The sequence below is a fragment of the Terrapene carolina genome, unplaced genomic scaffold, assembly GCF_002925995.2.
Source record: "Terrapene carolina triunguis isolate 2854851 unplaced genomic scaffold, T_m_triunguis-2.0 Scaffold436, whole genome shotgun sequence".
In the NCBI taxonomy this organism is placed as follows: domain Eukaryota; kingdom Metazoa; phylum Chordata; order Testudines; family Emydidae; genus Terrapene; species Terrapene triunguis.
In genome coordinates, this window is record NW_020664787.1 from 201,660 (window position 1) to 223,148 (window position 21,489).

A 21,489-nucleotide genomic window follows, 5' to 3' on the forward strand; every position below is an offset into this window, starting at 1 on the left:
CATGAACAACAAACATTTTATTTATTTCATGTAACTTGCATGATTAAGAGTTCTCTTCACAAAATAATGCAAATGACATTTAGAAAGTGGCATTTTTTAGTTTTTATTTCCTTATTTTGAGCAAAGCAGTTGCATTTGATTTTCTTGCCATTAATAATAAGTTAAGAGCAACAACGCTTAAACTGGCCCTGAGGAAGTGGGAAGGCACATCAGCTAAACACCCAAATACTCTGCAACTGTCTGGACACAGAAGTGTAGAAATATAATTTGATGAACATGACTTATTGATGAAACACACACATAATAATATAATAAATGTAATAAAACATGATCTTGTTGAATTACATTATTTCCAGTATGAGACAAAGTATAATGGTTGAATTTGATATGGGGTTTAAATTCTTACTATATTAATTGCATGCAGTAAATTTGGAAGATAGCAGTGTTAGCTGAAATATTGTCTTTACATTCTTCTGTACTCAGTTCTTTCATATACATAAACGTAGCTACTTAGGGCTTGTCTACACTGGCACTTTACAGCGCTGCAACTTTCTCCCTCAACACCCCCCTGAGCGCTGCAAGTTTCAGCGCTGTAAAGTGCCAGTGTAGACACCTCATGGAGGAGGCTCTCTCCCAGCGCTATGCCACAACAACACAAGCCATGTTAAAGCGCTCCCATGGCAGCACTGCTACAGCAGCACTTTAACGTTGCCAATGAAGACGTGAACTTACATTTCTTCCAAAAGATCACAAGAGTGCTTTGAGGATTTGCATGTCTGCATCCTCTGAGCACCAGGCATATACTTTAAGGTGGGGTTTAAAAATCTTCTATAAACATATTATTATTCTTTCAATCCTGATATAATTGCAATGGAACCATCCCCATAATTCTACTGAGATTACACATACAAAACATGAGATAATCTGAAATACTTCAAAATAGTGTACTGTATGATTTAATAAGGCCTCATCGTCTGGAAAACCACAAAAGCATTCTCCTTGTTGAGTTTCCACTAGATTATCTGTTTGAGGAAGGTGGGGTTTGTCCATCTGTGAAATAACCAGGAGATTCTGCCCCAAAATCCACACATTTGTCAGAAGCCAGGATTTTCTATGCCGCAACACAGTGTCTCCTCTCCCCACTTCCTCCAGGCTCTTCCGGGCTCTGTACCAGCATGCCCCCACCCTCCAGCTTCATCCACAGAAGCCATGCTGTCTGGTGTTCCTCTACCTGCTGCTGGTCCCAGATACACCCCTTCAGGAACATAACATAAGAACATAAGAACGGCCGTACTGGGTCAGACCAAAGGTCCATCTAGCCCAGTATCCTGTCTACCGACAGTGGCCAATGCCAGGTGCCCCAGAGGGAGGGAACCTAACAGGCAATGATCAAGTGATCTCTCTCCTGCCATCCATCTCCACCCTCTGACAAACAGAGGCTAGGGACACCCTTGCTTACCCATCCTGGCTAATAGCCATTAATGGACTTAACCACCATGAATTTATCCAAATCTCTTTTAAACGCTGTTATAGTCCTAACCTTCACAACCTCCTCAGGTAAGGAGTTCCACAAGTTGACTGTGCGCTGCGTGAAGAAGAACTTCCTTGTATTTGTTTTAAACCTGGCTGCCTATTAATTTCATTTGGTGACTCCTAGTTCTTGTATTATGGGAATAAGTAAATAACTTTTCCTTATCCACTTTCTCCACATCACTCATGATTTTATATACCTCTATCATATCCCCCCTTAGTCTCCTCTTTTCCAAGCTGAAGAGTCCTAGCCTCTTTAATCTCTCCTCATAGGGGACCCGTTCCAAACCCCTAATCATTTTAGTTGCCCTTTTCTGAACCTTTTCTAGTGCCAGTATATCTTTTTTGAGATGAGGAGACCACATCTGTACGCAGTATTCGAGATGTGGGCGTACCATTGATTTATATAAGGGCAATAATATATTCTCAGTCTTATCCTCTATCCCCTTTTTAATGATTCCTAACATCCTGTTTGCTTTTTTTGACCGCCTCTGCACACTGCGTGGACATCTTCAGAGAACTATCCAGGAGGACTCCAAGATCTTTTTCCTGACTCGTTGTAGCTAAATTAGCCCCCATCATATTGTATATATGGTTGGGGTTATTTTTTCCAATGTGCATTACTTTACATTTATCCACATTAAATTTCATTTGCCATTTTGTTGCCCAATCACTTAGTTTTGTGAGATCTTTTTGAAGAACTTCACAGTCTGCTTTGGTCTTAACTATCTTGAGCAGTTTAGTATCATCTGCAAACTTTGCCACCTCACTGTTTACCCCTTTCTCCAGATCATTTATGAATAAATTGAATAGGATTGGTCCGAGGACTGACCCTTGGGGAACACCACTAGTTACCCCTCTCCATTCTGAGGAGGAGCTCAATAGCACAATATTTTACCAAAATCTTCACAGGCCTAGTTAGGGGATAATGAGGGAAATGCAGAAAACTTTGAGACATAAAGGGTGATGGTTTAGCCTCAACCAAATTCTTACACAGCCAGCCACTATGTAATCCTTGAAAATAGGGATTTTGTGTGGGGCGGGGATGCAGCATCACTAGCCACAGCAACAATATATATGTGAAGAGATTTAAAAAATCAAATTCTGAGTTAGCTTCTAAGTATTTCCCAGTGAAGCACAGAAAACAAAATCCTTCCCCATCCCAGAGAGAAGAGAAACTAACATACTGAGAAGAGATTATTCCCTTCTATTGGTGACAGGGCCGGCTCCAGGGTTTTTGCCACCCCAAGCGGCAGGGGAAAAAAAAAAAAAAAAAGCCGCAATCCGAGAAGGACCGAGGGACCCGCCGCCGAAGAGCCGGACATGCCGCCCCTTCCCCTTGGCAGCCCCAAGCACCTGCTTGCTGCGCTGGTGCCTGGAGCCGGCCCTGATTGGTGATAAGTAATATCATAGTTGGATAGACAGAAAGTGAGACAGACAGATATGATAGACAGACTGTCTAAATTTACAGAGATTTTGTGTAAAATCTATCTGATTTTACACAAATAGATTAGATCAGTGGTTCTCAACCAAGGGAGGTTTTCTGTGGGTCCATCAACTCATCTAGATATTTGCTTAGTTTTACAACAGGCTACATAAACAGCACTAGTGAAGTTAGTACAAACTAAAATTTCATACAGATCATGACTTGTTTAAACTGCTTTATATACTATACACTGAAATATAAGTACAATATTTATATTCCAATTGATTTATTTTATTATTACATGGTAAAAATAATAAAGTGAGCAATTTTTCAGTAATAGTGTGCTGTGACACTTCTGTATTTTTATGTCTGATTTTGTAAACAAGTAGTTTTTAAGTGAGGTGAAACCTGGGAGTACGCAAGACAAGTCAGACTCCAGAAAGGAGTACAGTAGTCTGGAAAGGTTGAGAGCCACTGGGTTAGATAGACTGTCGGTCTAAGGGTATGCAATACAATTGTAGCCGTGTCAGTCCCAGGATATGAGAGAGACAAGGTGGGCGAGGTAATATCTTTTATTGGACCAACTTCTGTTGGTGAGAGAGTCAGGGCTAGGAATGGTCCCTTACAACTATTTATGCTGAACAATTTGTTCCACTTGCATTTTGCTGTGATGCTAGGAGTAGCCTCTCCAGACCTGAAGAAGAGCTCTGTGTGGCTCAACAGTTTGTCTCTCTCACCAATAGTTGCTGCAGTAAAAGATATTACCTGACCCACCGTGTCTCTCTAAGGGTACATCTACACTTAAAACGCTACAGCAGTGCCGCTGCAGCACTTCGGTACAAACACGACCCACACCAATGGGAGGGGTTCTCCCCTCAGCACAGGTAATCCCCCTCCCTGAGATTTTTCACACCCCTGAGCAACACAGTTAATCTGACTTTATTTTCTAATGCAGACCAGGCCTAACCTGGCACGCAGAGTGTTAGCTTAGACCACGGGTCGGCAACCTTTCAGAAGTGGTGTGCCGAGTCTTCATTTATTCACTCTAATTTAAGGTTTTGCGTGCCAGTAATACATTTTAAAGTTTTTAGAAGGTCTCTTTCTATAAATCTGTAATATATAACTAAATTATTGTTGTACGTAAAGTAAATAAGGTTTTTTAAATGTTTAAGAAGCTTCATTTAAAATTAAATTAAAATGCAAAGCCCCCCGGACCAGTGGCCAGGACCCAGGCAGTGTGAGTGCCCCTGAAAATAAGCTTGTGTGCTGCCTTTGCCTACTCCTGGCTTAGACAGACGCTGTGTGTAAGACAGACAGACCATGTGCCCATTGAGAAGGGAGTCTCAGTCTCCCCTTGACTGAGGGTGCCTGTCGTGCAGCGGGGCGGCTTGCATCATGCATTATGAGTGCAGACATCCGCCTGACAGGGGACAGTGTGAGGCCAGACAGCACCGCAGTGCCTAACAGGGATTCAGACAGAGGAGGCTTCCAAGCTCCTGCAGTGACTGTGTCTGGCCGCGAGGGGTCCTTCCCTTCGGACACAGCCTGGCACGCCCCTGTCTGCCTCCCCCTCCCCCACGTGACTGTCTCTCTCCTGTGAGAGGAAGGCAGGGAGGGGGAGGGGCACCGGCCTCCTCCACTCTCATCCCCCACCCCAGCGACTACAGTTCCCAGAAGGCATCGCTCTCTCACCTTTCCCCGCCTTGCGCAGGCGCCGAGACCCTTCAAACGGCCTTGAGCCTCACGTGACCCGCTGGTAGCCAATCGGGTTTGAATCTGATTTTTTATCCGCCCCCTCCCCTCCCCGCAGCGCTTGTGTGCGATCAGATCGATCTAAGATGGCGACTGTGGAACCGGTGAGTGTTTCATTCCCTCTCCCTCGCGCCCTGATCCCCGCTCCCCTGAGCCCGGGCAGAGAAGGAGGCGGTGGGGAAGGCGGGAGCGCTCCCCCAGGGGTGGCGGAGAGGGGTGATCCCCGCTGGGGCGGGATGGGGTGAGAGTGGATCGGCAAAGCTTTGAGTAGCGCACGCGCGTGGAGGGGGACGAGCCGGCCTGTATGCGGGGGGAGGGGATGGGTGGATTCCGAGCCCGTGAGTTAGGCGCGTGGTGGGGATTGTGCCGTCACCACCTGAGGCCCGCCCGGCGTGAGGCCTGGAAAGTGTGTGGGGGGGGAACGGACGCGAGGGGCGGCGCGTGCGTGAGGTGGGAGGGAAGAGGGGGAAGCTGGCGCGTGATGAAGAGGGGGCGCACGCGGCCTGGGCTTGGGGCGGGGGGGCTGCTGTGCTGGGGCCAGACACCGGGTGCCTGCGGTTCCTATTGTGCCAGCAGCTGCACGGTGCGTGCGGGGGAGGCCCGGCGCGTCTCCCACGTGTGCTTCCGCGCCGACTGACACAGCGGAAACGGAGAGACCCCCGTGCGCGCGCGCTTGGCCGCCGCACCCCCCTGGGAGCCAACCTCCCTGTCTCCCGGCGGGGTCGTGATGCGCCCGGACAGGACCGGGAGCTTCTGGCGCGCCCCTTGCGAGTGACCTTGGCGACCCTCTCCCGGTCTGCGCTCTCGTAGTCGAGGGGGGGCCGGAGGGCCGCGGCGCCGGAATGTGACCCACAGAAGAGCCTAGTGCCACCATGCCTGTGGCCGGCCGGACTAGCCGCTGGCGGCGGTGGGGGAGGTACTGTCTGGTGAAATGTCCGTATTGCTGACCACCCGGGTGCGGCCAGGTAGGAAATACATTTCCTGGCCGCTGAGGTGCGGAACTAACAGGCTCCCTACTTCCTCCATCGATTTCTCTGTCTCTACCAAACTGCTCTGACATCTGGGCAGTTTAGCCCCGGATTGACAGCATGGCAGCCTACATTCAAATGTCGGGTAGGGATAGAGTGCTGAGCCATCCGCCGCATTGAAGTTACTCTTGTAAAGTGATCACTGTTCCCTTTCGGGTTTGAAGCATCCAAACTTAATATGGCTTGTTCCCTAACAAACCCTGGCACGTACGTTTCACTTACCCAGCTGTTGCCACATTACTGGGGTAAATTCACGACTCCTGTGGCGACATCCTGTGGCTTTGCACATATTTACTAAATATTTTTGATGTCCTTGTTTCAATTTTAAGTAGCAGAACTCCACAGAATATTATTTCTTAGATATTCTTTCAGCCTGCCTTTTCTTTATTTCTGTGTGCCACCTCCAGCCATTCTCCATGATTCATGTGATGCCATCTTTGATATACATGCTGATGTATCTCAGGGGATGGTCATCTGCAAGATTGGGTATTGGGGTCTGGAAAAGAAGGTGGGGAAGAGGTAAATAAGTCTTTTTTTTTTTTATTTTTTGAGATTTGTGATTTATTCTATTAAGTATTGAAAATATAATTTGAAAGTTGCTAAACTTGCCTATTATCTCTTAAAAATCAAATAAATATTTTTTTTAAAGTACAACAATCAGTTTGTCTCATTTGATCTAATTGTAAATAAACTGATTTTCATAGAGAAACAGAAATAGTACTGCGTACAACAATTCGCTGAAGTTTTCTTACTGTTTTATGGTGAAGTAAATGTAGCTGAAAACATTATAGACATCCATTTCCAATTAATGGCTCTCTGCAAAGACCCAAATTACTTAAAATATAAGCGAAAGATGAGTGAATTTGATGTTTTTAAACAGTGTCTAACAGCCCTAGTAAATGATGTCATTGACTTATCCAAAGAACAGGAACAGACTAAGCAGCAACAGCATCAGTTTCCCCTTGTTGTTCACACAGTTTCTTCATGACTTGAGTTTGGGAGCAACCATTTCTAGGGTGAGAGGATCAGTGTCTCCATGTTCATTCACTTTTTTGTGAGGGCCACCAAGATCACTAATTGCTGTGATGTGGGCAGCTGTCCGCTAGTGACTGAACTGATACTAAAAGCATGCTTTCCTGAAGGAACCAAATAGCTATCAAATGGTAACCACTCTTGGTTACAAGTGAACTTGAAGGTAATTTAAAGGTTCCATGCCTCCTCATAAGTCTCCTGCCTGTCCTCAGTTTTTTTCTATTTGCTAAGCCTGGCCAGCATATTTCTGTACATAATACATAAAGTTTATAAAATGACTAGGGTAACACTTGTATGTAGTTGTGTTATAGCTGTGTTGGTGCAAGGATATTAGAGACAAGTGGATGAGATAATACCTTTTATTGGACCAACTTCTGTTGGTGAGAGAGAAACTTTCAAGCTCTTCTTCAGGTCTGTTCCCGCATAAGCTTCGTGTAAGCTTGAAAGCTTGTCTCACCAACACAAGTTGGCCCCTAAAAGATATTACTTCACCCACCTTGACTTTCTAGGGTGATACTTGGCTATTTGTACAGAATTAAAATACTATTTACTGTTGTACAGTTAAAAAAGAGGGAAAACTTCTTGTTGAGCAGATAGGCACTTCTGGCATTGGGGTTTCAAAATCTGGGACTACAGGCATATAAATCCTTCATTTTTCTGTAGTTCCTGTATCTCCCTTTCCAGTGTAACACAGAAGCATTTTATGGAGCTCGCAGTACCACCTTACTTTCCTCTGAGTGTCTTCTGCAGTTGAGGTAGGGAAGGTCTTATGAGATGGGAAGGGTGATGCCCTGTAGGGGGAAAGGGTGTTAAAGGAAAATCAAATCAAAGCTAAAGCAATTGTTGCTATTTGGTTTAATAAAAAAATCTGTGGACACCTTTCTTCAGGGTGAAAGCATGTGAGGTAAAATGCAAAACATTAAAGCTTATTCAGTGAAAACATCTGTTACCAATGCAAGTATAATTCTACGAAATAACATCTGTAATGTTAGTGTTGAAACAACTAATTTCCAAAACATTTTTGTTTATAAATTTTCAAATGTCCAGAAAATCACTTTTCAGTAAGGATCTCTTCTCCCTGCCATGTTTGCTATTGAAAAGGGAAGAAAAAGAAGAAAACAAGGGCGTTAAAAAACAAGTTTTTCCACACAACTTTAATTTAGGCCTCTTCTTGTTTGAAAATTATCAGCCAGTTCTAGTAGACATTAAAACACAAATACTCAGATGACATAGATTTCTCTGAAAATATTTAAAGCACTTAATACAATGCTTAAAATGCCTTTCTTGCTAACTGTAAAGATAATTTCAAAGCTGCATGCATCCATGCAAGCTACATTTTGTAATGGAACTGAGTATATTTACTTTAGAGTTGTGCACTTGTACATTTTATTTTAGGGTTAGTCAACATATATGAATTTGTATTCATTTTACAGGCATTGTAAGTTCATAGTCAGAGTTGTACTAAAGATTCAAACCCTAGCATATGTACTTCGTTTCATACTGATATGGGCGATTTCTCATTTACCTTGCTCTTCTTGCTCCAAAATCCATTGAATTTAGTGGTAACTTAAATATCAAACAAGGGCAGTATATTGCATCTCGTGAAATGTAGAAATACTGTTTTGGTATGTCCCTGAAGCACCTCAAGAAAATGTAGTCTTGTTTTGGAACTTACTGTTAAATTGCATCTATAAGAAAAATATGGATCTATCAAACCTATGTACTTTTGATCATCTTATATGGATCTGAAGCATGGGTATTGCTTAAATAGGACATCAGGTGGCTGAAGGCACTTCATATGCATTGCCAGCAGCTACTGTTGAGCATAAGATAGTTTGGTTTGTTTGTTTTTAAATCAGTAATAGGGGATGTATTATTGAGAATTGACTTCTAAGAGGATTGAAGTCCTCCTTGGTCACCTCTGGCTGGCTCTTTGTGGTCATATGGCCTGCCTCGGAGACTAAGTCCACACACATCAAGTCCTGAAGATCGGACTTAATGATCCCTGCTGACCTTGCCTGGCCATGGACTGCTGGCAGCCACATGGTCATCTGCAGTTAACCTGGCTACATCAGATCAGTAATAACCCAGTGGCACTTTTAGTCGCCTGGAATACTGTGGTCATGGACATTTGGCTCTGCGGACACTCACTGTATCTGAATGTTCTTCTTTTTAATAAGAAAAGGACTGTTTGTACAAAACACTAAAGAAAAAGAAAGTCCCAATGTTAATGCTTTGGCAATATTTCAGGGGTTTCAACAACAGCCTACAGAAAATAACTTTAAAAATAAAATTCTGCCATGCTAAACCTATGAATGGTTTGGATAAATAACGTAAGAAGATAACTTACGTAACTGTGTACTCTTCCATCTCCCAAATTGCAAGCAGGTTTCAGTGTGGGATTTTGCTTTTATCATTTTGTTCTTATTCAGTGCTCTTAAATATATGTATTTTCTTAACAGTTGCATTTGTATGGTTAACTAATTCCACATTCAAAAGATCCTATCTTGAGCTGAAACTCTGTGTCTTAGCTGAAACTTTCATATCTGTTCTGCCATTTTTAAGTTGGCTAGTTGCATGCTATGAGTCAGCTTTGGTAAGGGTCCCAAGAGAGGTGGGGGAATCCCTGTCATTGGAGGCTTTTAAAAACAGGTTGGACAAATATCTGCTAGGGATGGTTTAGATTTATTTTGTCCTACTTCAGCTCAGTGGGGTGGACTTGATGACTTTTTGAGGTTCCTTCCAGCCCTACACTTCTGATTCTGTGCATAATTAAACACTAGTCTGTAGTATCTTGGCCCTTTCTAATGGAAATGGCAGACCTTGTAATGATTTATTTAAATTAAAAAATATGCAGCTGAATTATGGCTTGGAGTTTGTTAGTGTGTATGCTGTTATCAAAGCAGCTTCTAATTTAAGGATACATTTAAAGCTTTTTTGTAATTTTGACACTACTTTTATTCTATGGAAAAGAAAATTAAACGGCAAAAGCAGCTTTGACTTTTGTTCTTAAACCTGAACTGCTTTAGGGCAAAAATTGGCCTTAATCTCTCTGTGACTAGGAATTTCTAGTGTCATTGTATCCGCTATTGGCAGAGTCCCACAGTATTAAGCCATCGTTTGATGAATTAGGCCACTGGTTCTCAACCAGGGGTAAACACAGATTTTCTAGGGGTACATCAACTCATCTAGATATTTGCCTAGATAAAATTCACTAGCAAAGTCAGTACATAGTAAAATTTCATACAGGCAATGACTTTGTTCTATATACTATACCCTGAAATGTAAGTACAATATTTATCTTCCAGTTGATTTATTTTATAATTATATGGTAAAAATTAGAAGGTAAGCAATTTTTCAGTAATAGTCTGCTGTGACACTTCTTTTAACGTCTGATTTTTGTAAGCGGGTAGTTTTTAAGTGAAGTGGAACTTGGGGGTACGCAAGACAAATCAGACACCTGAAATGGGTATAGTAGTGTGGAAAGGTTGAGAGCCACTGAATTAAGCAGTTTTGTTCATTATATTTTGCTTAAATATATTGCTGGTATTTCCCAACTGGGGATCAGTCTCAAGTGCAGTTGTTTAATAATGGAGAGATACTATAGTTGTAAAAGAGTTTAAGAACATAAGAACGGCCATATTGGGTCAGACCAAAGGTCCATCTAGCCCAGAATCCTGTCTTCCGACAGTGGCCAATGCTAGGTGTCCCAGAGGGAATGAACAGAATAGGTAATCCTCATGTGATCCATCCCTTGTCGCCCATTCCCAGCTTCTGGCAAACAGAGGCTAGGGATACCATCCCTGCCCATCCTAGCGAATAGCCTTTGATGGACCTATCCTCCATGAACTTACCTAGTTCTTTTTTGAACCCTGTTATAGTTTCCATCATAAGCTCACTTAAAAGAAACAAAAAAAATCCACGCTAACTTTCTGAAAAAGTTTAGTAAGAAACGTACCTATATCATACTTCTCTTTTAGACCAGAGGAAAAGTTCTGGTCCATTTTAGATAATCACCCAAGTGATTTGAGTTAGTTATAGAACCTTGGAAAGAATTCAGATGTTTTTAATGTTAAGTCTTCTAAAGAGTTTTGTCAAAGGGTGTCCCGGACTGCATGGTCTAAAACTTCAAATATCCATTAATCCTCAGTGAGAAGCAGTGCATAGGACCACCTATCTATGTTGGGTTTTAACAGCACTTTACATGTTATGTAAGTGCTGTTGTAAACATTGAGTGCAAAACTTTGAAGTTATTAGATTAAAAAAATAGGAACTTCTGCAGAGCTTCATGAAGATCTCTGTAAACAGCATAAGTTCTAGGAGAGATGTAGTGAAAATTGTAAGAAATTTAAGTGTTTGTAGAGAGGATTACATTGTGAGAGAGAAATCATCTTACTTTCATGCCCTAGCTATTTTAAGGTTTTCTACTTAGACATTTAAACAAAAACCTCTTTTTATTCCTGAATCATTTTCTCTCTTGGAAAGGAAAAACTTCTAAATAGAATTTTTTCATTTCTTGAAACTTTCAACTTTTTAAACATATTAATACAGAAGTTATTGTTTTAGAAATCCAAAATGTGCATTATTCATCTCTTGTCACATCTTAGTGCATAGGACTATTTGTTTTTAAGTTTGAGTTTCTACCTTTGGAGAAACTTGGTAAGAACTTGAAGTTCCATATGGTCTCTGCACACTTGATAAAGTTCCTTAGGTCTTGCAGTGTTTAAAAGCTGTTAAATAGTCCTGATTCCAAGGCACTTACAAATGGCTGCAGTCTTAGATTTTAAATAGTATGTATAGTGCAAAATTATACAAAGGCACAGGAGGTAGATTTGTTCAAATGTTAAATATTTTTAAAAAACTTTTTGTATCACGTCTTTTATGTATAAATCACAGAGCTTGTTTTTGTTTTTAACTTTAAACTAATAACATTATGATGTTAGTTAATAAACAGCGTGCTGACTTCATTTTCATGTGGTGAAAATGTAGCATCAACTTTCATTTATCGGTTCTATTTAAATATTTCAGCCTCATGATAATTAGAGATGCTTTATTTTCCTGACCTTACTTGAATTAAACAGATAATTATGCGGCTTAGATGTAGCGTGAATGAACTGGGTGACACAGACTATCCTGTGCTTTAACTATAGTACTCTCTTCCTTGGAAGTCCTACGTTTTCTGATTATAATGTTGGCTTAATTTTGAAATATGATATATGTTCATGATTAGAATCAATTTGAAAATTCCTGTTTCAAGAGCCTTGCTTTTTACTTTAAGTTTAATGTTGTAACTGTTCTTGGTAACTTTAGATTAGTGAGTCAACGAAGAAGAGATTTAACACATGGATGAAATTTTTGGGTATTGGTTGGAATGTTACATTATCTAATTGTTTAATTGCTAGCTTTAATAATTTAATCAAATTATTGAATTTACATCCATTTGGAAACTCATCAGAAGTTCACGACACGAAATACCATTATGTTGGCAGTGGCTTGAATCTATAATATTTAAAGTGAAGCCCTCCGTAATCCTGGTCCTCCAACTCATGAGACTTCCACCAAACACCAGTGGTGATCTTGTTACTAGTAAACAAGATCATTTGGAACCCTCTTACATATTGACGATTGAAGAAACTTGCCTTATCCCCATATGCAGATTCCATGTTCCAGTATTAAAGGCACCAGCACATCACATGCTGGCACGTCTCGTGTAAGCAGGAAGTTTGGTATCACAGGGCAACCACTTTGTGCAACTAGAAACATCCACAAAGGTATTAACTTTAAAACAATTCTAAATACTTTGTAACTTGCCTCTTTTAGCCCTATGAAGATTGCAACTTCAGTATTGGAAAAAGTGCTGCTCACTTTCAGGTAGACATAATCCCTTTTTAAAAAAGCTGTTATAACTGTTGCTGGATGGAAGCCAACAATAGTTGGTTTCTTAACTTCTTGAGGAAAATGTGTTAATCTTTATTTAGACGCTTTATTTATTCCCGGAAGGTATATTAAAAGCCTTCTTTCTGTTTATGCGCTTCCTTGCTACATAACCTTGTAACATCTCACTTGGGCTTCAGGTAATGTGTCATATTCCTGTTGTTACTGCTAGTTGCTTTCCTAAGATCTTTGGTTTAAGAAAACGTATACGCTTAGGATAGCCATTCCCTTGTACACATAGTTCAGTAGCTTCAAGTCACTTCCTCTTTTCTTCCTAGAGCTTGATTAATTGCACAACTTTTCTTGATTTTTTTTTTTCAGCGTATCACGGTTAAACTACTAGACTATCCAATTAATTTAAACATTTTAATAAGATTTTGCCTGTGATGGTATTAGTTCAAGCTTTAGTGTCCAAACGAATAGCTACGGAAAGTTGCTGAATGATCATATAATATAATTAGATCAGAACCAGCAATTCTAGTTAACAGCTAGCTTTAAAATAGAATAATTCCATTTCTGAAAGTTCTGATCCTTTCATTTTAAAAGATTCTAACACTGTGAACACGACAGCCTAAAATATTGGTTGTATTTCTTGTCTGCCAGTCTTGGTGTTTTGCTTTGTTTTGTTTTTTTCCAGGAAGAAGGCCCCAAGAAGTAATTAAAATGGAAACTTAAATATGTTGCATTGTCTGCTTAGTCAGGCCTCACCTATACTTAAAAATCTAGTATTGACATCTGTTCTGATCCAATGAATACGTAGTTGAATCTTGGTTCTTTTAACCTCAGCATAGCGCCTTTTGCTGTGCATGGGTTTAAGTGAATTATTTATATTGAGAGAGTTATTTTTTTTTTATTTTTTTTTTGAGCTAGGTAGTTTTTAACTGTACTTTTTGGGAGTTGGCAATTGTGACTCTTGCAAACTATCTTACAAATCTGGTTGTTTGTCTTCCCATTTTGTTACGGTAAAAGCTTTTGCTGATGTCTATGTTCTAACATGCGTCTCATTACATTGGAAGCTACTCAGCAGCTGTTCTCTGGGTCAGAGGGCTGTGTGGGCACGTAGCTGTAGGTTTTGCAAGTGATGGTAGCAGCCCCGATGAAGATGATTGAATCCAGTAGACAAAGCCTGTTTTAATCAGATGCTGTACACTTAACTAGAAAATCCACTTAATGTGAGAAATTCCTAGGCCACCTGTTTATTCCCAGAGATATGTAATAGGGATTGTAATTATGGCCTCTTGGGATAAAAGTTACAGTTGAATATATCTAGTGGATTTCTCTCTCCTGCTATGGAGCTCTTAATTGCCAGAGTGTGGTCCCTGCGAATCTTTGTGACATCTGTACTAAGAAGAGTAGTAGATGCAGAAGAAATTCCCAAGATACAGAATCCTGTTACCATGTATATGTACTTGATATCTTTTTAAAACTGTGAATGGGATCGTTCTGCCAAGTTTTCCAGGAGATGTCGATATATCTGATTGTCTGTTCAGAAACTGTAATACACCTCTACCCCGATATAACACTGTCTTGGGGAGCCAAAAAATCGTACGGCGTTATAGGTGAAACCGCGTTATATCGAACTTGCTTTGATCCGCTGGAGTGCGCCGCCCCGCCCCCCCCGGAGCACTGTTTTACCGCGTTATATTCAAATTAGTGTTATATTGGGTCACGTTGTATTGGGGTAGAGGTGTATATGTAGTGAGTACATTGAGCTGTCTGCTACAATGCATATAAGAGGAACAGGGTTGACCCTATAGAGGCTTCCAATTTAGCAGGTAACCAGGTTTGAATTTACTATGCTACCCTATTTGTATATCTGTGGAAAAAAACTAACAAAACTAGAGAAGGCAGATCTTTAAAAGCAAGCTTGTACCCACTTGCTCATCCTAAAACAAATCCAGGTTTGAGAAATGCATTTAGTAATTGATAACAGTAAAATGTTTAGAAAATCTCATTGTAAATATGGTATTTTAAAAACTACTACTGCTAATGGTAATTTTACTAATAAAATATTTTAGGACACTAGCAGTATGGGGATTATAAGAGTTTATACTAATCAATAACTGGCTTTAACAATCCAGCTGAAAGCTTTAAGCAACTTTTACTAACTGGATTTAATACACTGCACATTTGATTAATAATGAGAAATGTTTCACTGTGTAAACATTTGGTCTGATGGTCTGAGCAAAGGGTGGAATGTGAAAGATCAAAAGAAACTGTAACAAGTAGCATTAACAAGCAAAAACTAAAATTTTGTTTTACCCCAGCGTAGCTCACTCTGTTTTGCTCAACTTGATAGCATTTGTACTGAGCATGAAGTGCTCTAGTTGAAAGTTAAACTTCTGTGTACCTGAAACTTATCCTCAACTCTGTTTTGAAGCAGAAAACTCCAGTTTCATGGAATAGATTAACTTTTGCAAGTGACAGCATACACAGCAGTGCTTAGACCCGATGGCATGTCTTGTATTGCATAACTATCTCATAACTTGATTAGTTTTTGAGGGAGTCATGTCATCCTGTGCCAAAAGGATCATAGTTGGCTATTGCAGGGCCTTTGAAGTGAGTGAGTCATTAGGACACTTGTGAATGACATCTTGAAAATGAACTTTTTAAAATGTTCACATAAGTTACTTGGTATCAGAATTACTCTAACTAGAAGTATGTAATTTGATGGGCTGTGGGGTGGAGTGGGATGTTTTCTATTCAGTTTTGGTCCATGCATGTGGTATCCATAAATACAACAAGCAAGTAAAAGATTTCTAGCACATGCATACCTAATATATTTTTCTAAAACTATTTAAAACTTGCACTTGCTTGTTATCACTTTCCTATTCCATTCCTAGTTAGTCTTGTACTCATCCTTCTAGCCTAGGTTGCACTGGACAACTAGAAAAGTAGGTGACTAGTCTAGTGGATTTAAAAAAAAATTCTTAGATGTTGTTCTTTAGCTATTTAAAGAGCTGATTACTTAGTGGATCTTAGTAGGCTGCTCAATAGAAATAGCTACAGGAAAAACAGCAATTTTCAAAACTTCCCATTCGTACACTAAGTATTAAAACAGTCTTGATGAAGACTTCATTAGTGTTTGCAGAATTCTGTGTGGTCATAATCTGTTTGTGTTTAATAAAACAGCAGTGAAGTACTGTGAACAAAAGCCAGCATTATTTCAAAATATGAATACCTCCTCCAACCCCCAATTCTAGATGATAGAAAAGATTTTGTTGCTAAAGTATAAAACCTAAGACTATATCAGATTATGAGAGGACATTTATTTTTTTTAAGCTTGTTTACTTTGTGTATTTGACAGCATTTGTGTGTTGGCCATTTCATTTTTTTTTCTTTCACTCTGGGGGGGTCTTTCACATGGCTTCAGGAGGGAGAGTTCAATTTAAAAAAAATTTAAATGTGATTGGTCAACTACAAAATGATCAGGAGGCTAACGGGGGGAGATGGGAGGTAGCAGGGTGCAGTTCCTGAAACTACTAACACTTGAATTTTGACATGATTTAATGGAGTGCCCCTTTTTAAAAGAAATTGTCATGTGAACCAGATCTGGCAACAGAATCTAAAATAGAATACAACTTTTGGATATTGTAGTGAAGTCTATTAGTATATTAATAATTTCTTAGTAAAATATTTCCACAATTAAGGCAGGAGGCTGTGCTATCTGTCTGTATTGTATTTGAATTAGCAGTGAAGTCCTAAATATCAGTGCCTCAACAATGTTTTTCTGTGTAATCCATGTTGTTATTTGAAGAGCATTCTAGGTAAGATATGGTACTAATATAATCTCATACTTCTTTAAACATCACAAAATGCTGCCACTTCATCTTCATGTTATCCCTTCAGGTCCACTCCACTTCCCCTCAGTTTTCCAGTAGCTCAGAAGCTGCAGGGCTATGAATAACTTTGAGAGGTGGGAAATCCATGTTCAAATCACTTCCCTTCAGGTGGGGTGGAGGGATTGAACCAATGTGTGCCTCATCCTGAGTAAGTACCCTAACCACTGGGCTAAAGGTTATAATGGAGGCTACTGCCTCCTCCTCCACCCTCCAGCTGTTTTGTGTGAAGTGTGCTTTGAGAACGCATATGGGGGTCTGTCCCCACAGGCAAGTTGGCAGTGGAATGGAACACCTACTTTCACATGCTTTGGGGGATTGTACTGGGACTTGTGCATTGTGTACATACCCAGAGGCAGAAATTTAGGGTCATAGGGGACTTTTACAGTGAAAGTTTAGGCACCTAGGGATTATAGGTGCCTTCAGGGTTACATTTAGCAGGGATTTTGAGGATCTTGGTAGTGCGTAACTCCCACTTCAGGTGCTGAAGTCCTTTTGATTTGTCATGGCTGAACTTAATCTACTTCTGCACTACTTCTCTTTGATCAAGACCGCAAAGTCTAAAATTTTACCTAGTTTTTAAATCCTTTTTTGTGACACTGGATTTAGGAGTGTCTAGAATATTTTTACATTTGGGTAGGTTTTGTTTTGTGTGGGGGTGTAACTAAGTGCTGGTTATCATGCAGAATCAGCTGTACACAGCTTTGTTTGCCCTAAGTGTAGAATGAGCTGTCTTTCATCCCCTGTCTTCCATCCCCTGTTACAGCAAGGATTGCAAATTGGAGTGGGATGGAGAGATGGCAGTAGCTGCTGGAAATGCTTTATTATGCTTTCTAAAGTTCTGAGAGAATGACTTTAATAGCCACAATGTCATGTTTGAAATTGTAGAATTAAATGACAAGCTTGAAGAGCAACACACATCCTGAATTCTTTCTTCTCTACTCATGTTTTTTCCATATTCTGTTTTAAATGTAATAAATTCAGTGTATATTTGAGGTCTGTAGCACTTTCTCTAAAGCAAGTGTAGGATGATACTTTGAATCAAGGTGTATTGTAGTAGCAGGTGCTAATGGGTAACTTAAACTCATTGGGAAAGGTAAACTTCACATCTGAGAATTACTTTTAGTTAACACTACACTGCCATTTAGGGCACATATTTCAGCTCATACTTGCTTATGTTGGGAGTACAGGCATTGGAAATTACCCTGTTTGAAGTTCAGTACTTGTAGTGTTTAGTCTTGGCTGCAGTAGTTTTGGAGTCAAGTATCTCTCAAACCCTTAGGGCTTAGAAACAAGTTATGCAAATGCATTGAAAGGCTGGCAATCTCTACTTTCCAGGGATAGTTCATTAGATTCCAGACCTTAAAATCAAATCATTCTAATTATCTTCCTCCTTGCAATTCTGACATTCAATGGCTGCCTCCTCAGGAAGCACTGATTATGGAAATCAGTGTTGTACGCTAATGGTTCTAAAACTAAAGTGCACAGAGCTCATTCCTGGAACTCCCAATTCTTAAAGATCGCAAGCAGGCTTTTGTGCCTTCTGGTACTTGGTAAAATAAGCTGTATAAACCACATTGAAATCGAAGTGGAGCTGGGGGAAACCCAACAGCAAGCAAAATTACATGAATTTTCGTGGTCCGATATCTTGTGACCTGCTAAGGTTTACGAGCATGTTGCATAGATGAGCACAAATACTTGCAGGGCCATATGTGTTTTTATGCTGTGATCCTGGACTGCTAATCAGAAAAAAGGTAGGGGAAGCTAATTCTCTGAAGTAAACTTAAGAGGGTGGTAGCTAAGTGTTTGCAGAATACAGTTGAAGACACACAATAATAATTTTGCTTTTCTTTATACAGGAAACCACTCCCAATCCTCAGACTTCAGAAGAAGAGAAAACTGAAACAGCACCAACTCAGGAGGTTGCCAGCCCTGAACAGTACGTTAAGCATCCACTACAAAACAGGTGAGCCATATTGTTCTGCCACCAGGCTTTGTGATTCTACAGGTAAATACGCCACCTCAAAATTCTCATAGTTGCTATTTTGTCAAATTATTGTGTTTTACAGAGAAAAGCTTCGTTTTTTCACTTTTTCTTCATAAACTTTCAGCCTATTCTAACAAGTTTTTTCAGTGACCTCATGCAGAAATAAAAACCCAATTGTACTGGTTCTGAGTTCATCTTCTATTGTAATTGAAACCTTTTGTTTGTATTAATAATAGTGATAGAGTAGCTGAGATCTCTTCCTTCTGTATATTTTCTTATTGCAGCCAGGAGGCTCTGAAAGTGGTGGGGAGAGGCAAAGTTCTTTCTTCTATCAGTCAGAGGCAGGTAGAGCTTCACATGTATCAGACATCCAAAAGTGGCTATCAAAAATTGAGCCCCTACCAAGCAGGGTCCAGAAATCTACTTAGATAGAAACCATAGTGTACTATTCGATCCCACCAACGAAGTGCTACGGATCTGGGCATCACATGGGATGTTAGCCCTAGATGTCATTAGGGAGTTATACACCCTCATCTTTCATGTATTTTTCTTAAAGTTTTCATTGTTGTACTATACTGATGGAAGCAATAGTGGTAGACCATCTGAGGAGCTGTTTTCATCAGGGTTGGACTACAAGTTGGTAAAACTCTACTGGCCAGTTTGTATTAGTGTTTCCACTTTGCTATTACCAGGGCGATGCAATGGTGCAAAATTCTAAGAAAAATGTGTAGCTCCTCACTTAATGTTGTAGTTGTTCCTGAAAAATGCGACTTTAAGTGAAACAATATTAAGCTAATCCAATTTCCCCATAAGAATTAATGTAAGTGGGGGGGGGGGTGTTAGGTTCCTGGGGAAAATTTTTTGCCAGACAAAAGGCATTACATACATTTTAAACAATTTTTAAACAAGCAATTTAATACTACGCGCGGGGGGGGGGAATAATGTGCATGTGCTGTGTGTTTACAAACATACTGTACATACAGTACAGCACTATAGTTGGGAGGTGCCCCTGCCTTACCCTACACAGGCACAGCCCACTGGCACTGGAGATGAGGCAGGCAAGGAGGCTGAAGGTGCTGTAGGCTAGGAGAAGCACATTGCGCAGCAGCGGCAGCTTCCCCTACTCTGCAAGCACCAGGGGCGGGGAGGGTGCTCAATTCTCAACCTGCCCACTCCCCCCTTCCCCCAAGCCCCCATCCTTGACCTGCCTCTTCTCCCCCCCCACCTCCTCCCCCTTTACTTCCCACGCTGCGTCCTCGCTCCTCCCCCCTCCCCCCTAAACTCCGCAAGCCAGCTGATTGCCGCTGGTAGGAGGGAGGGGGGAGGCATGCCGAGTCTTCGCTCCTCGCCCCTGCCGGGGCAATCAGCTGACTTGCGGTGTTTAGGGGGGAGGAGCGTGGACTCGGCACGCAGGCTCCCCCTCCCTCCGCCTGGCCTCCTGCCCAGGGCAATCAGCTGGCTTGCGGCGTTTGGGAGGGAGGGGGAGCCTACGCGCTGAGTCCTTGCTCCTCCCCCCTCCCTCTTGCCCCTGAAATGCCACAAGCCAGCTGATTGCCGTGGGGGGGGAAGGCGCTGATCCGCGGGGTCTGCAGGCGGGGGGGCGCTGTGGGGAGGCGGGGGTGTAGGGAGGCTGCCAGCTGTGGAGAAAGCAGGCAGCCAAACAACGTAAGAGTGGAGCATTGCACAACTTTAAATGAGCATGTTCCCTAATTGATCAGCAACGAAACAACGTTAACCGGGATGACTTAAAGTGAGGAGTTATTGTATAGGTGTTTTCTTCGGCTACATTTCTCAAGCACTGCGAGCAACAATTACAATGCTGTTTGTAGTTATTAAATATTTTAAAACAATATTCACAAGACCACTTATGAAAATGTTAGTTTTGAGTAAAATATTCGGAACCTAGGATATCAATTTGGGGAATTGATTTAAATCATCAATTTTTAGTCAACTTTTCCATTTGTACTACAGTTATTTTTGAGAGGTGCATTTGCATTGGTTGATATGACCATTAAATCATGTTGATTTACAATTAAATAGAGCATTTACACTAAATTTGGTGTATCTTTTTGCTACATAGGGGGGTACACTATAACTATATACATATATTTAAGCAATTGTATAGGTTAAAATTTTCAGATTCTTATTAATTATACATTTTACTGTTAGAAAATGGTGAATGATATATTTATTTACTAGATAAGTAACTTTTTGCTCTTGATTTGTGTCAGGCTGCATTAGGATGGTAACTGGAATTTAAAGAAACAACAGCATATAAATTTTTTTTTTTTTTTTTTTTTTTTGGGAAAACAATATTAAATGTTTTGGATACATAAACTTGTATTATCAGAACATGTTTCACATTTACAACTAAATGATTTATTAACAGAATAGAGGGATTAACTGTAGACAGCGAATTAAACTGATTATTTCAGATCAGCCTGGGCAATTTTTCAAATATTCAGAAGTGAAAATGACTGGAGTTTGTTAGTTAGGCTTTCCTTCAAACTTTTAGAACTAGTAGATCTCATCTCCCTCCTCATTTGTATTTGTGAACTAGAAGAGAGACAAGTGTTCGTGCTTTTTCAGTTCCCAGTCAGTTTCTAGACTTTGAATGAATAAGTTCAAATGAAGAAAATACTCCTGTGCTTGCAGAAGGTTACTATTGTCAAACAAACTGTTTCCCAGGATTTAGCTAATTACTTTCTCCAGTTCAGTTGTGACCACCTTCATACTTTTATTGATGATGATTTACTGCTTGAATGGTTCACATATCTAGGGTTACCATATTTCAGCAAGCAAAAAAGAGGATGGGAGGAGCCCCGCCCCAGTCCTGCCCTAGCCACGCCCCCCTTAGGACCCCCAACCCTCCCCCTGCTCCTTGTCCCCTGACTGCCCCCTCCTGGGACCCCTGCCCCTAACTGCCCCCCAGGACTCCACCCCCTACCTAAGCCTCCCTGC

At 40.8% G+C, this 21,489-nt stretch overlaps 1 protein-coding gene across 2 annotated transcripts in view; it reads left to right on the forward strand.

Moving 5' to 3' along the window:
• The first annotated feature begins 4,757 nt into the window (after positions 1-4,757).
• Positions 4,758-21,489, forward strand: part of EIF4E (eukaryotic translation initiation factor 4E) — a 44,493-nt gene continuing 27,761 nt past the window's right edge. The window contains exons 1-2 of one of the 2 annotated variants that reach the window (XM_024212840.2): positions 4,758-4,812; positions 18,401-18,507. In XM_024212840.2, the coding sequence (XP_024068608.1) occupies positions 4,795-4,812; positions 18,401-18,507 (125 nt within the window). In that variant the 5' untranslated portion in view covers positions 4,758-4,794. Of the gene's footprint in view, positions 4,813-5,189; positions 5,292-18,400; positions 18,508-21,489 lie in introns of those variants that run through there. The other variant, XM_024212839.2, reaches the window with a different exon arrangement.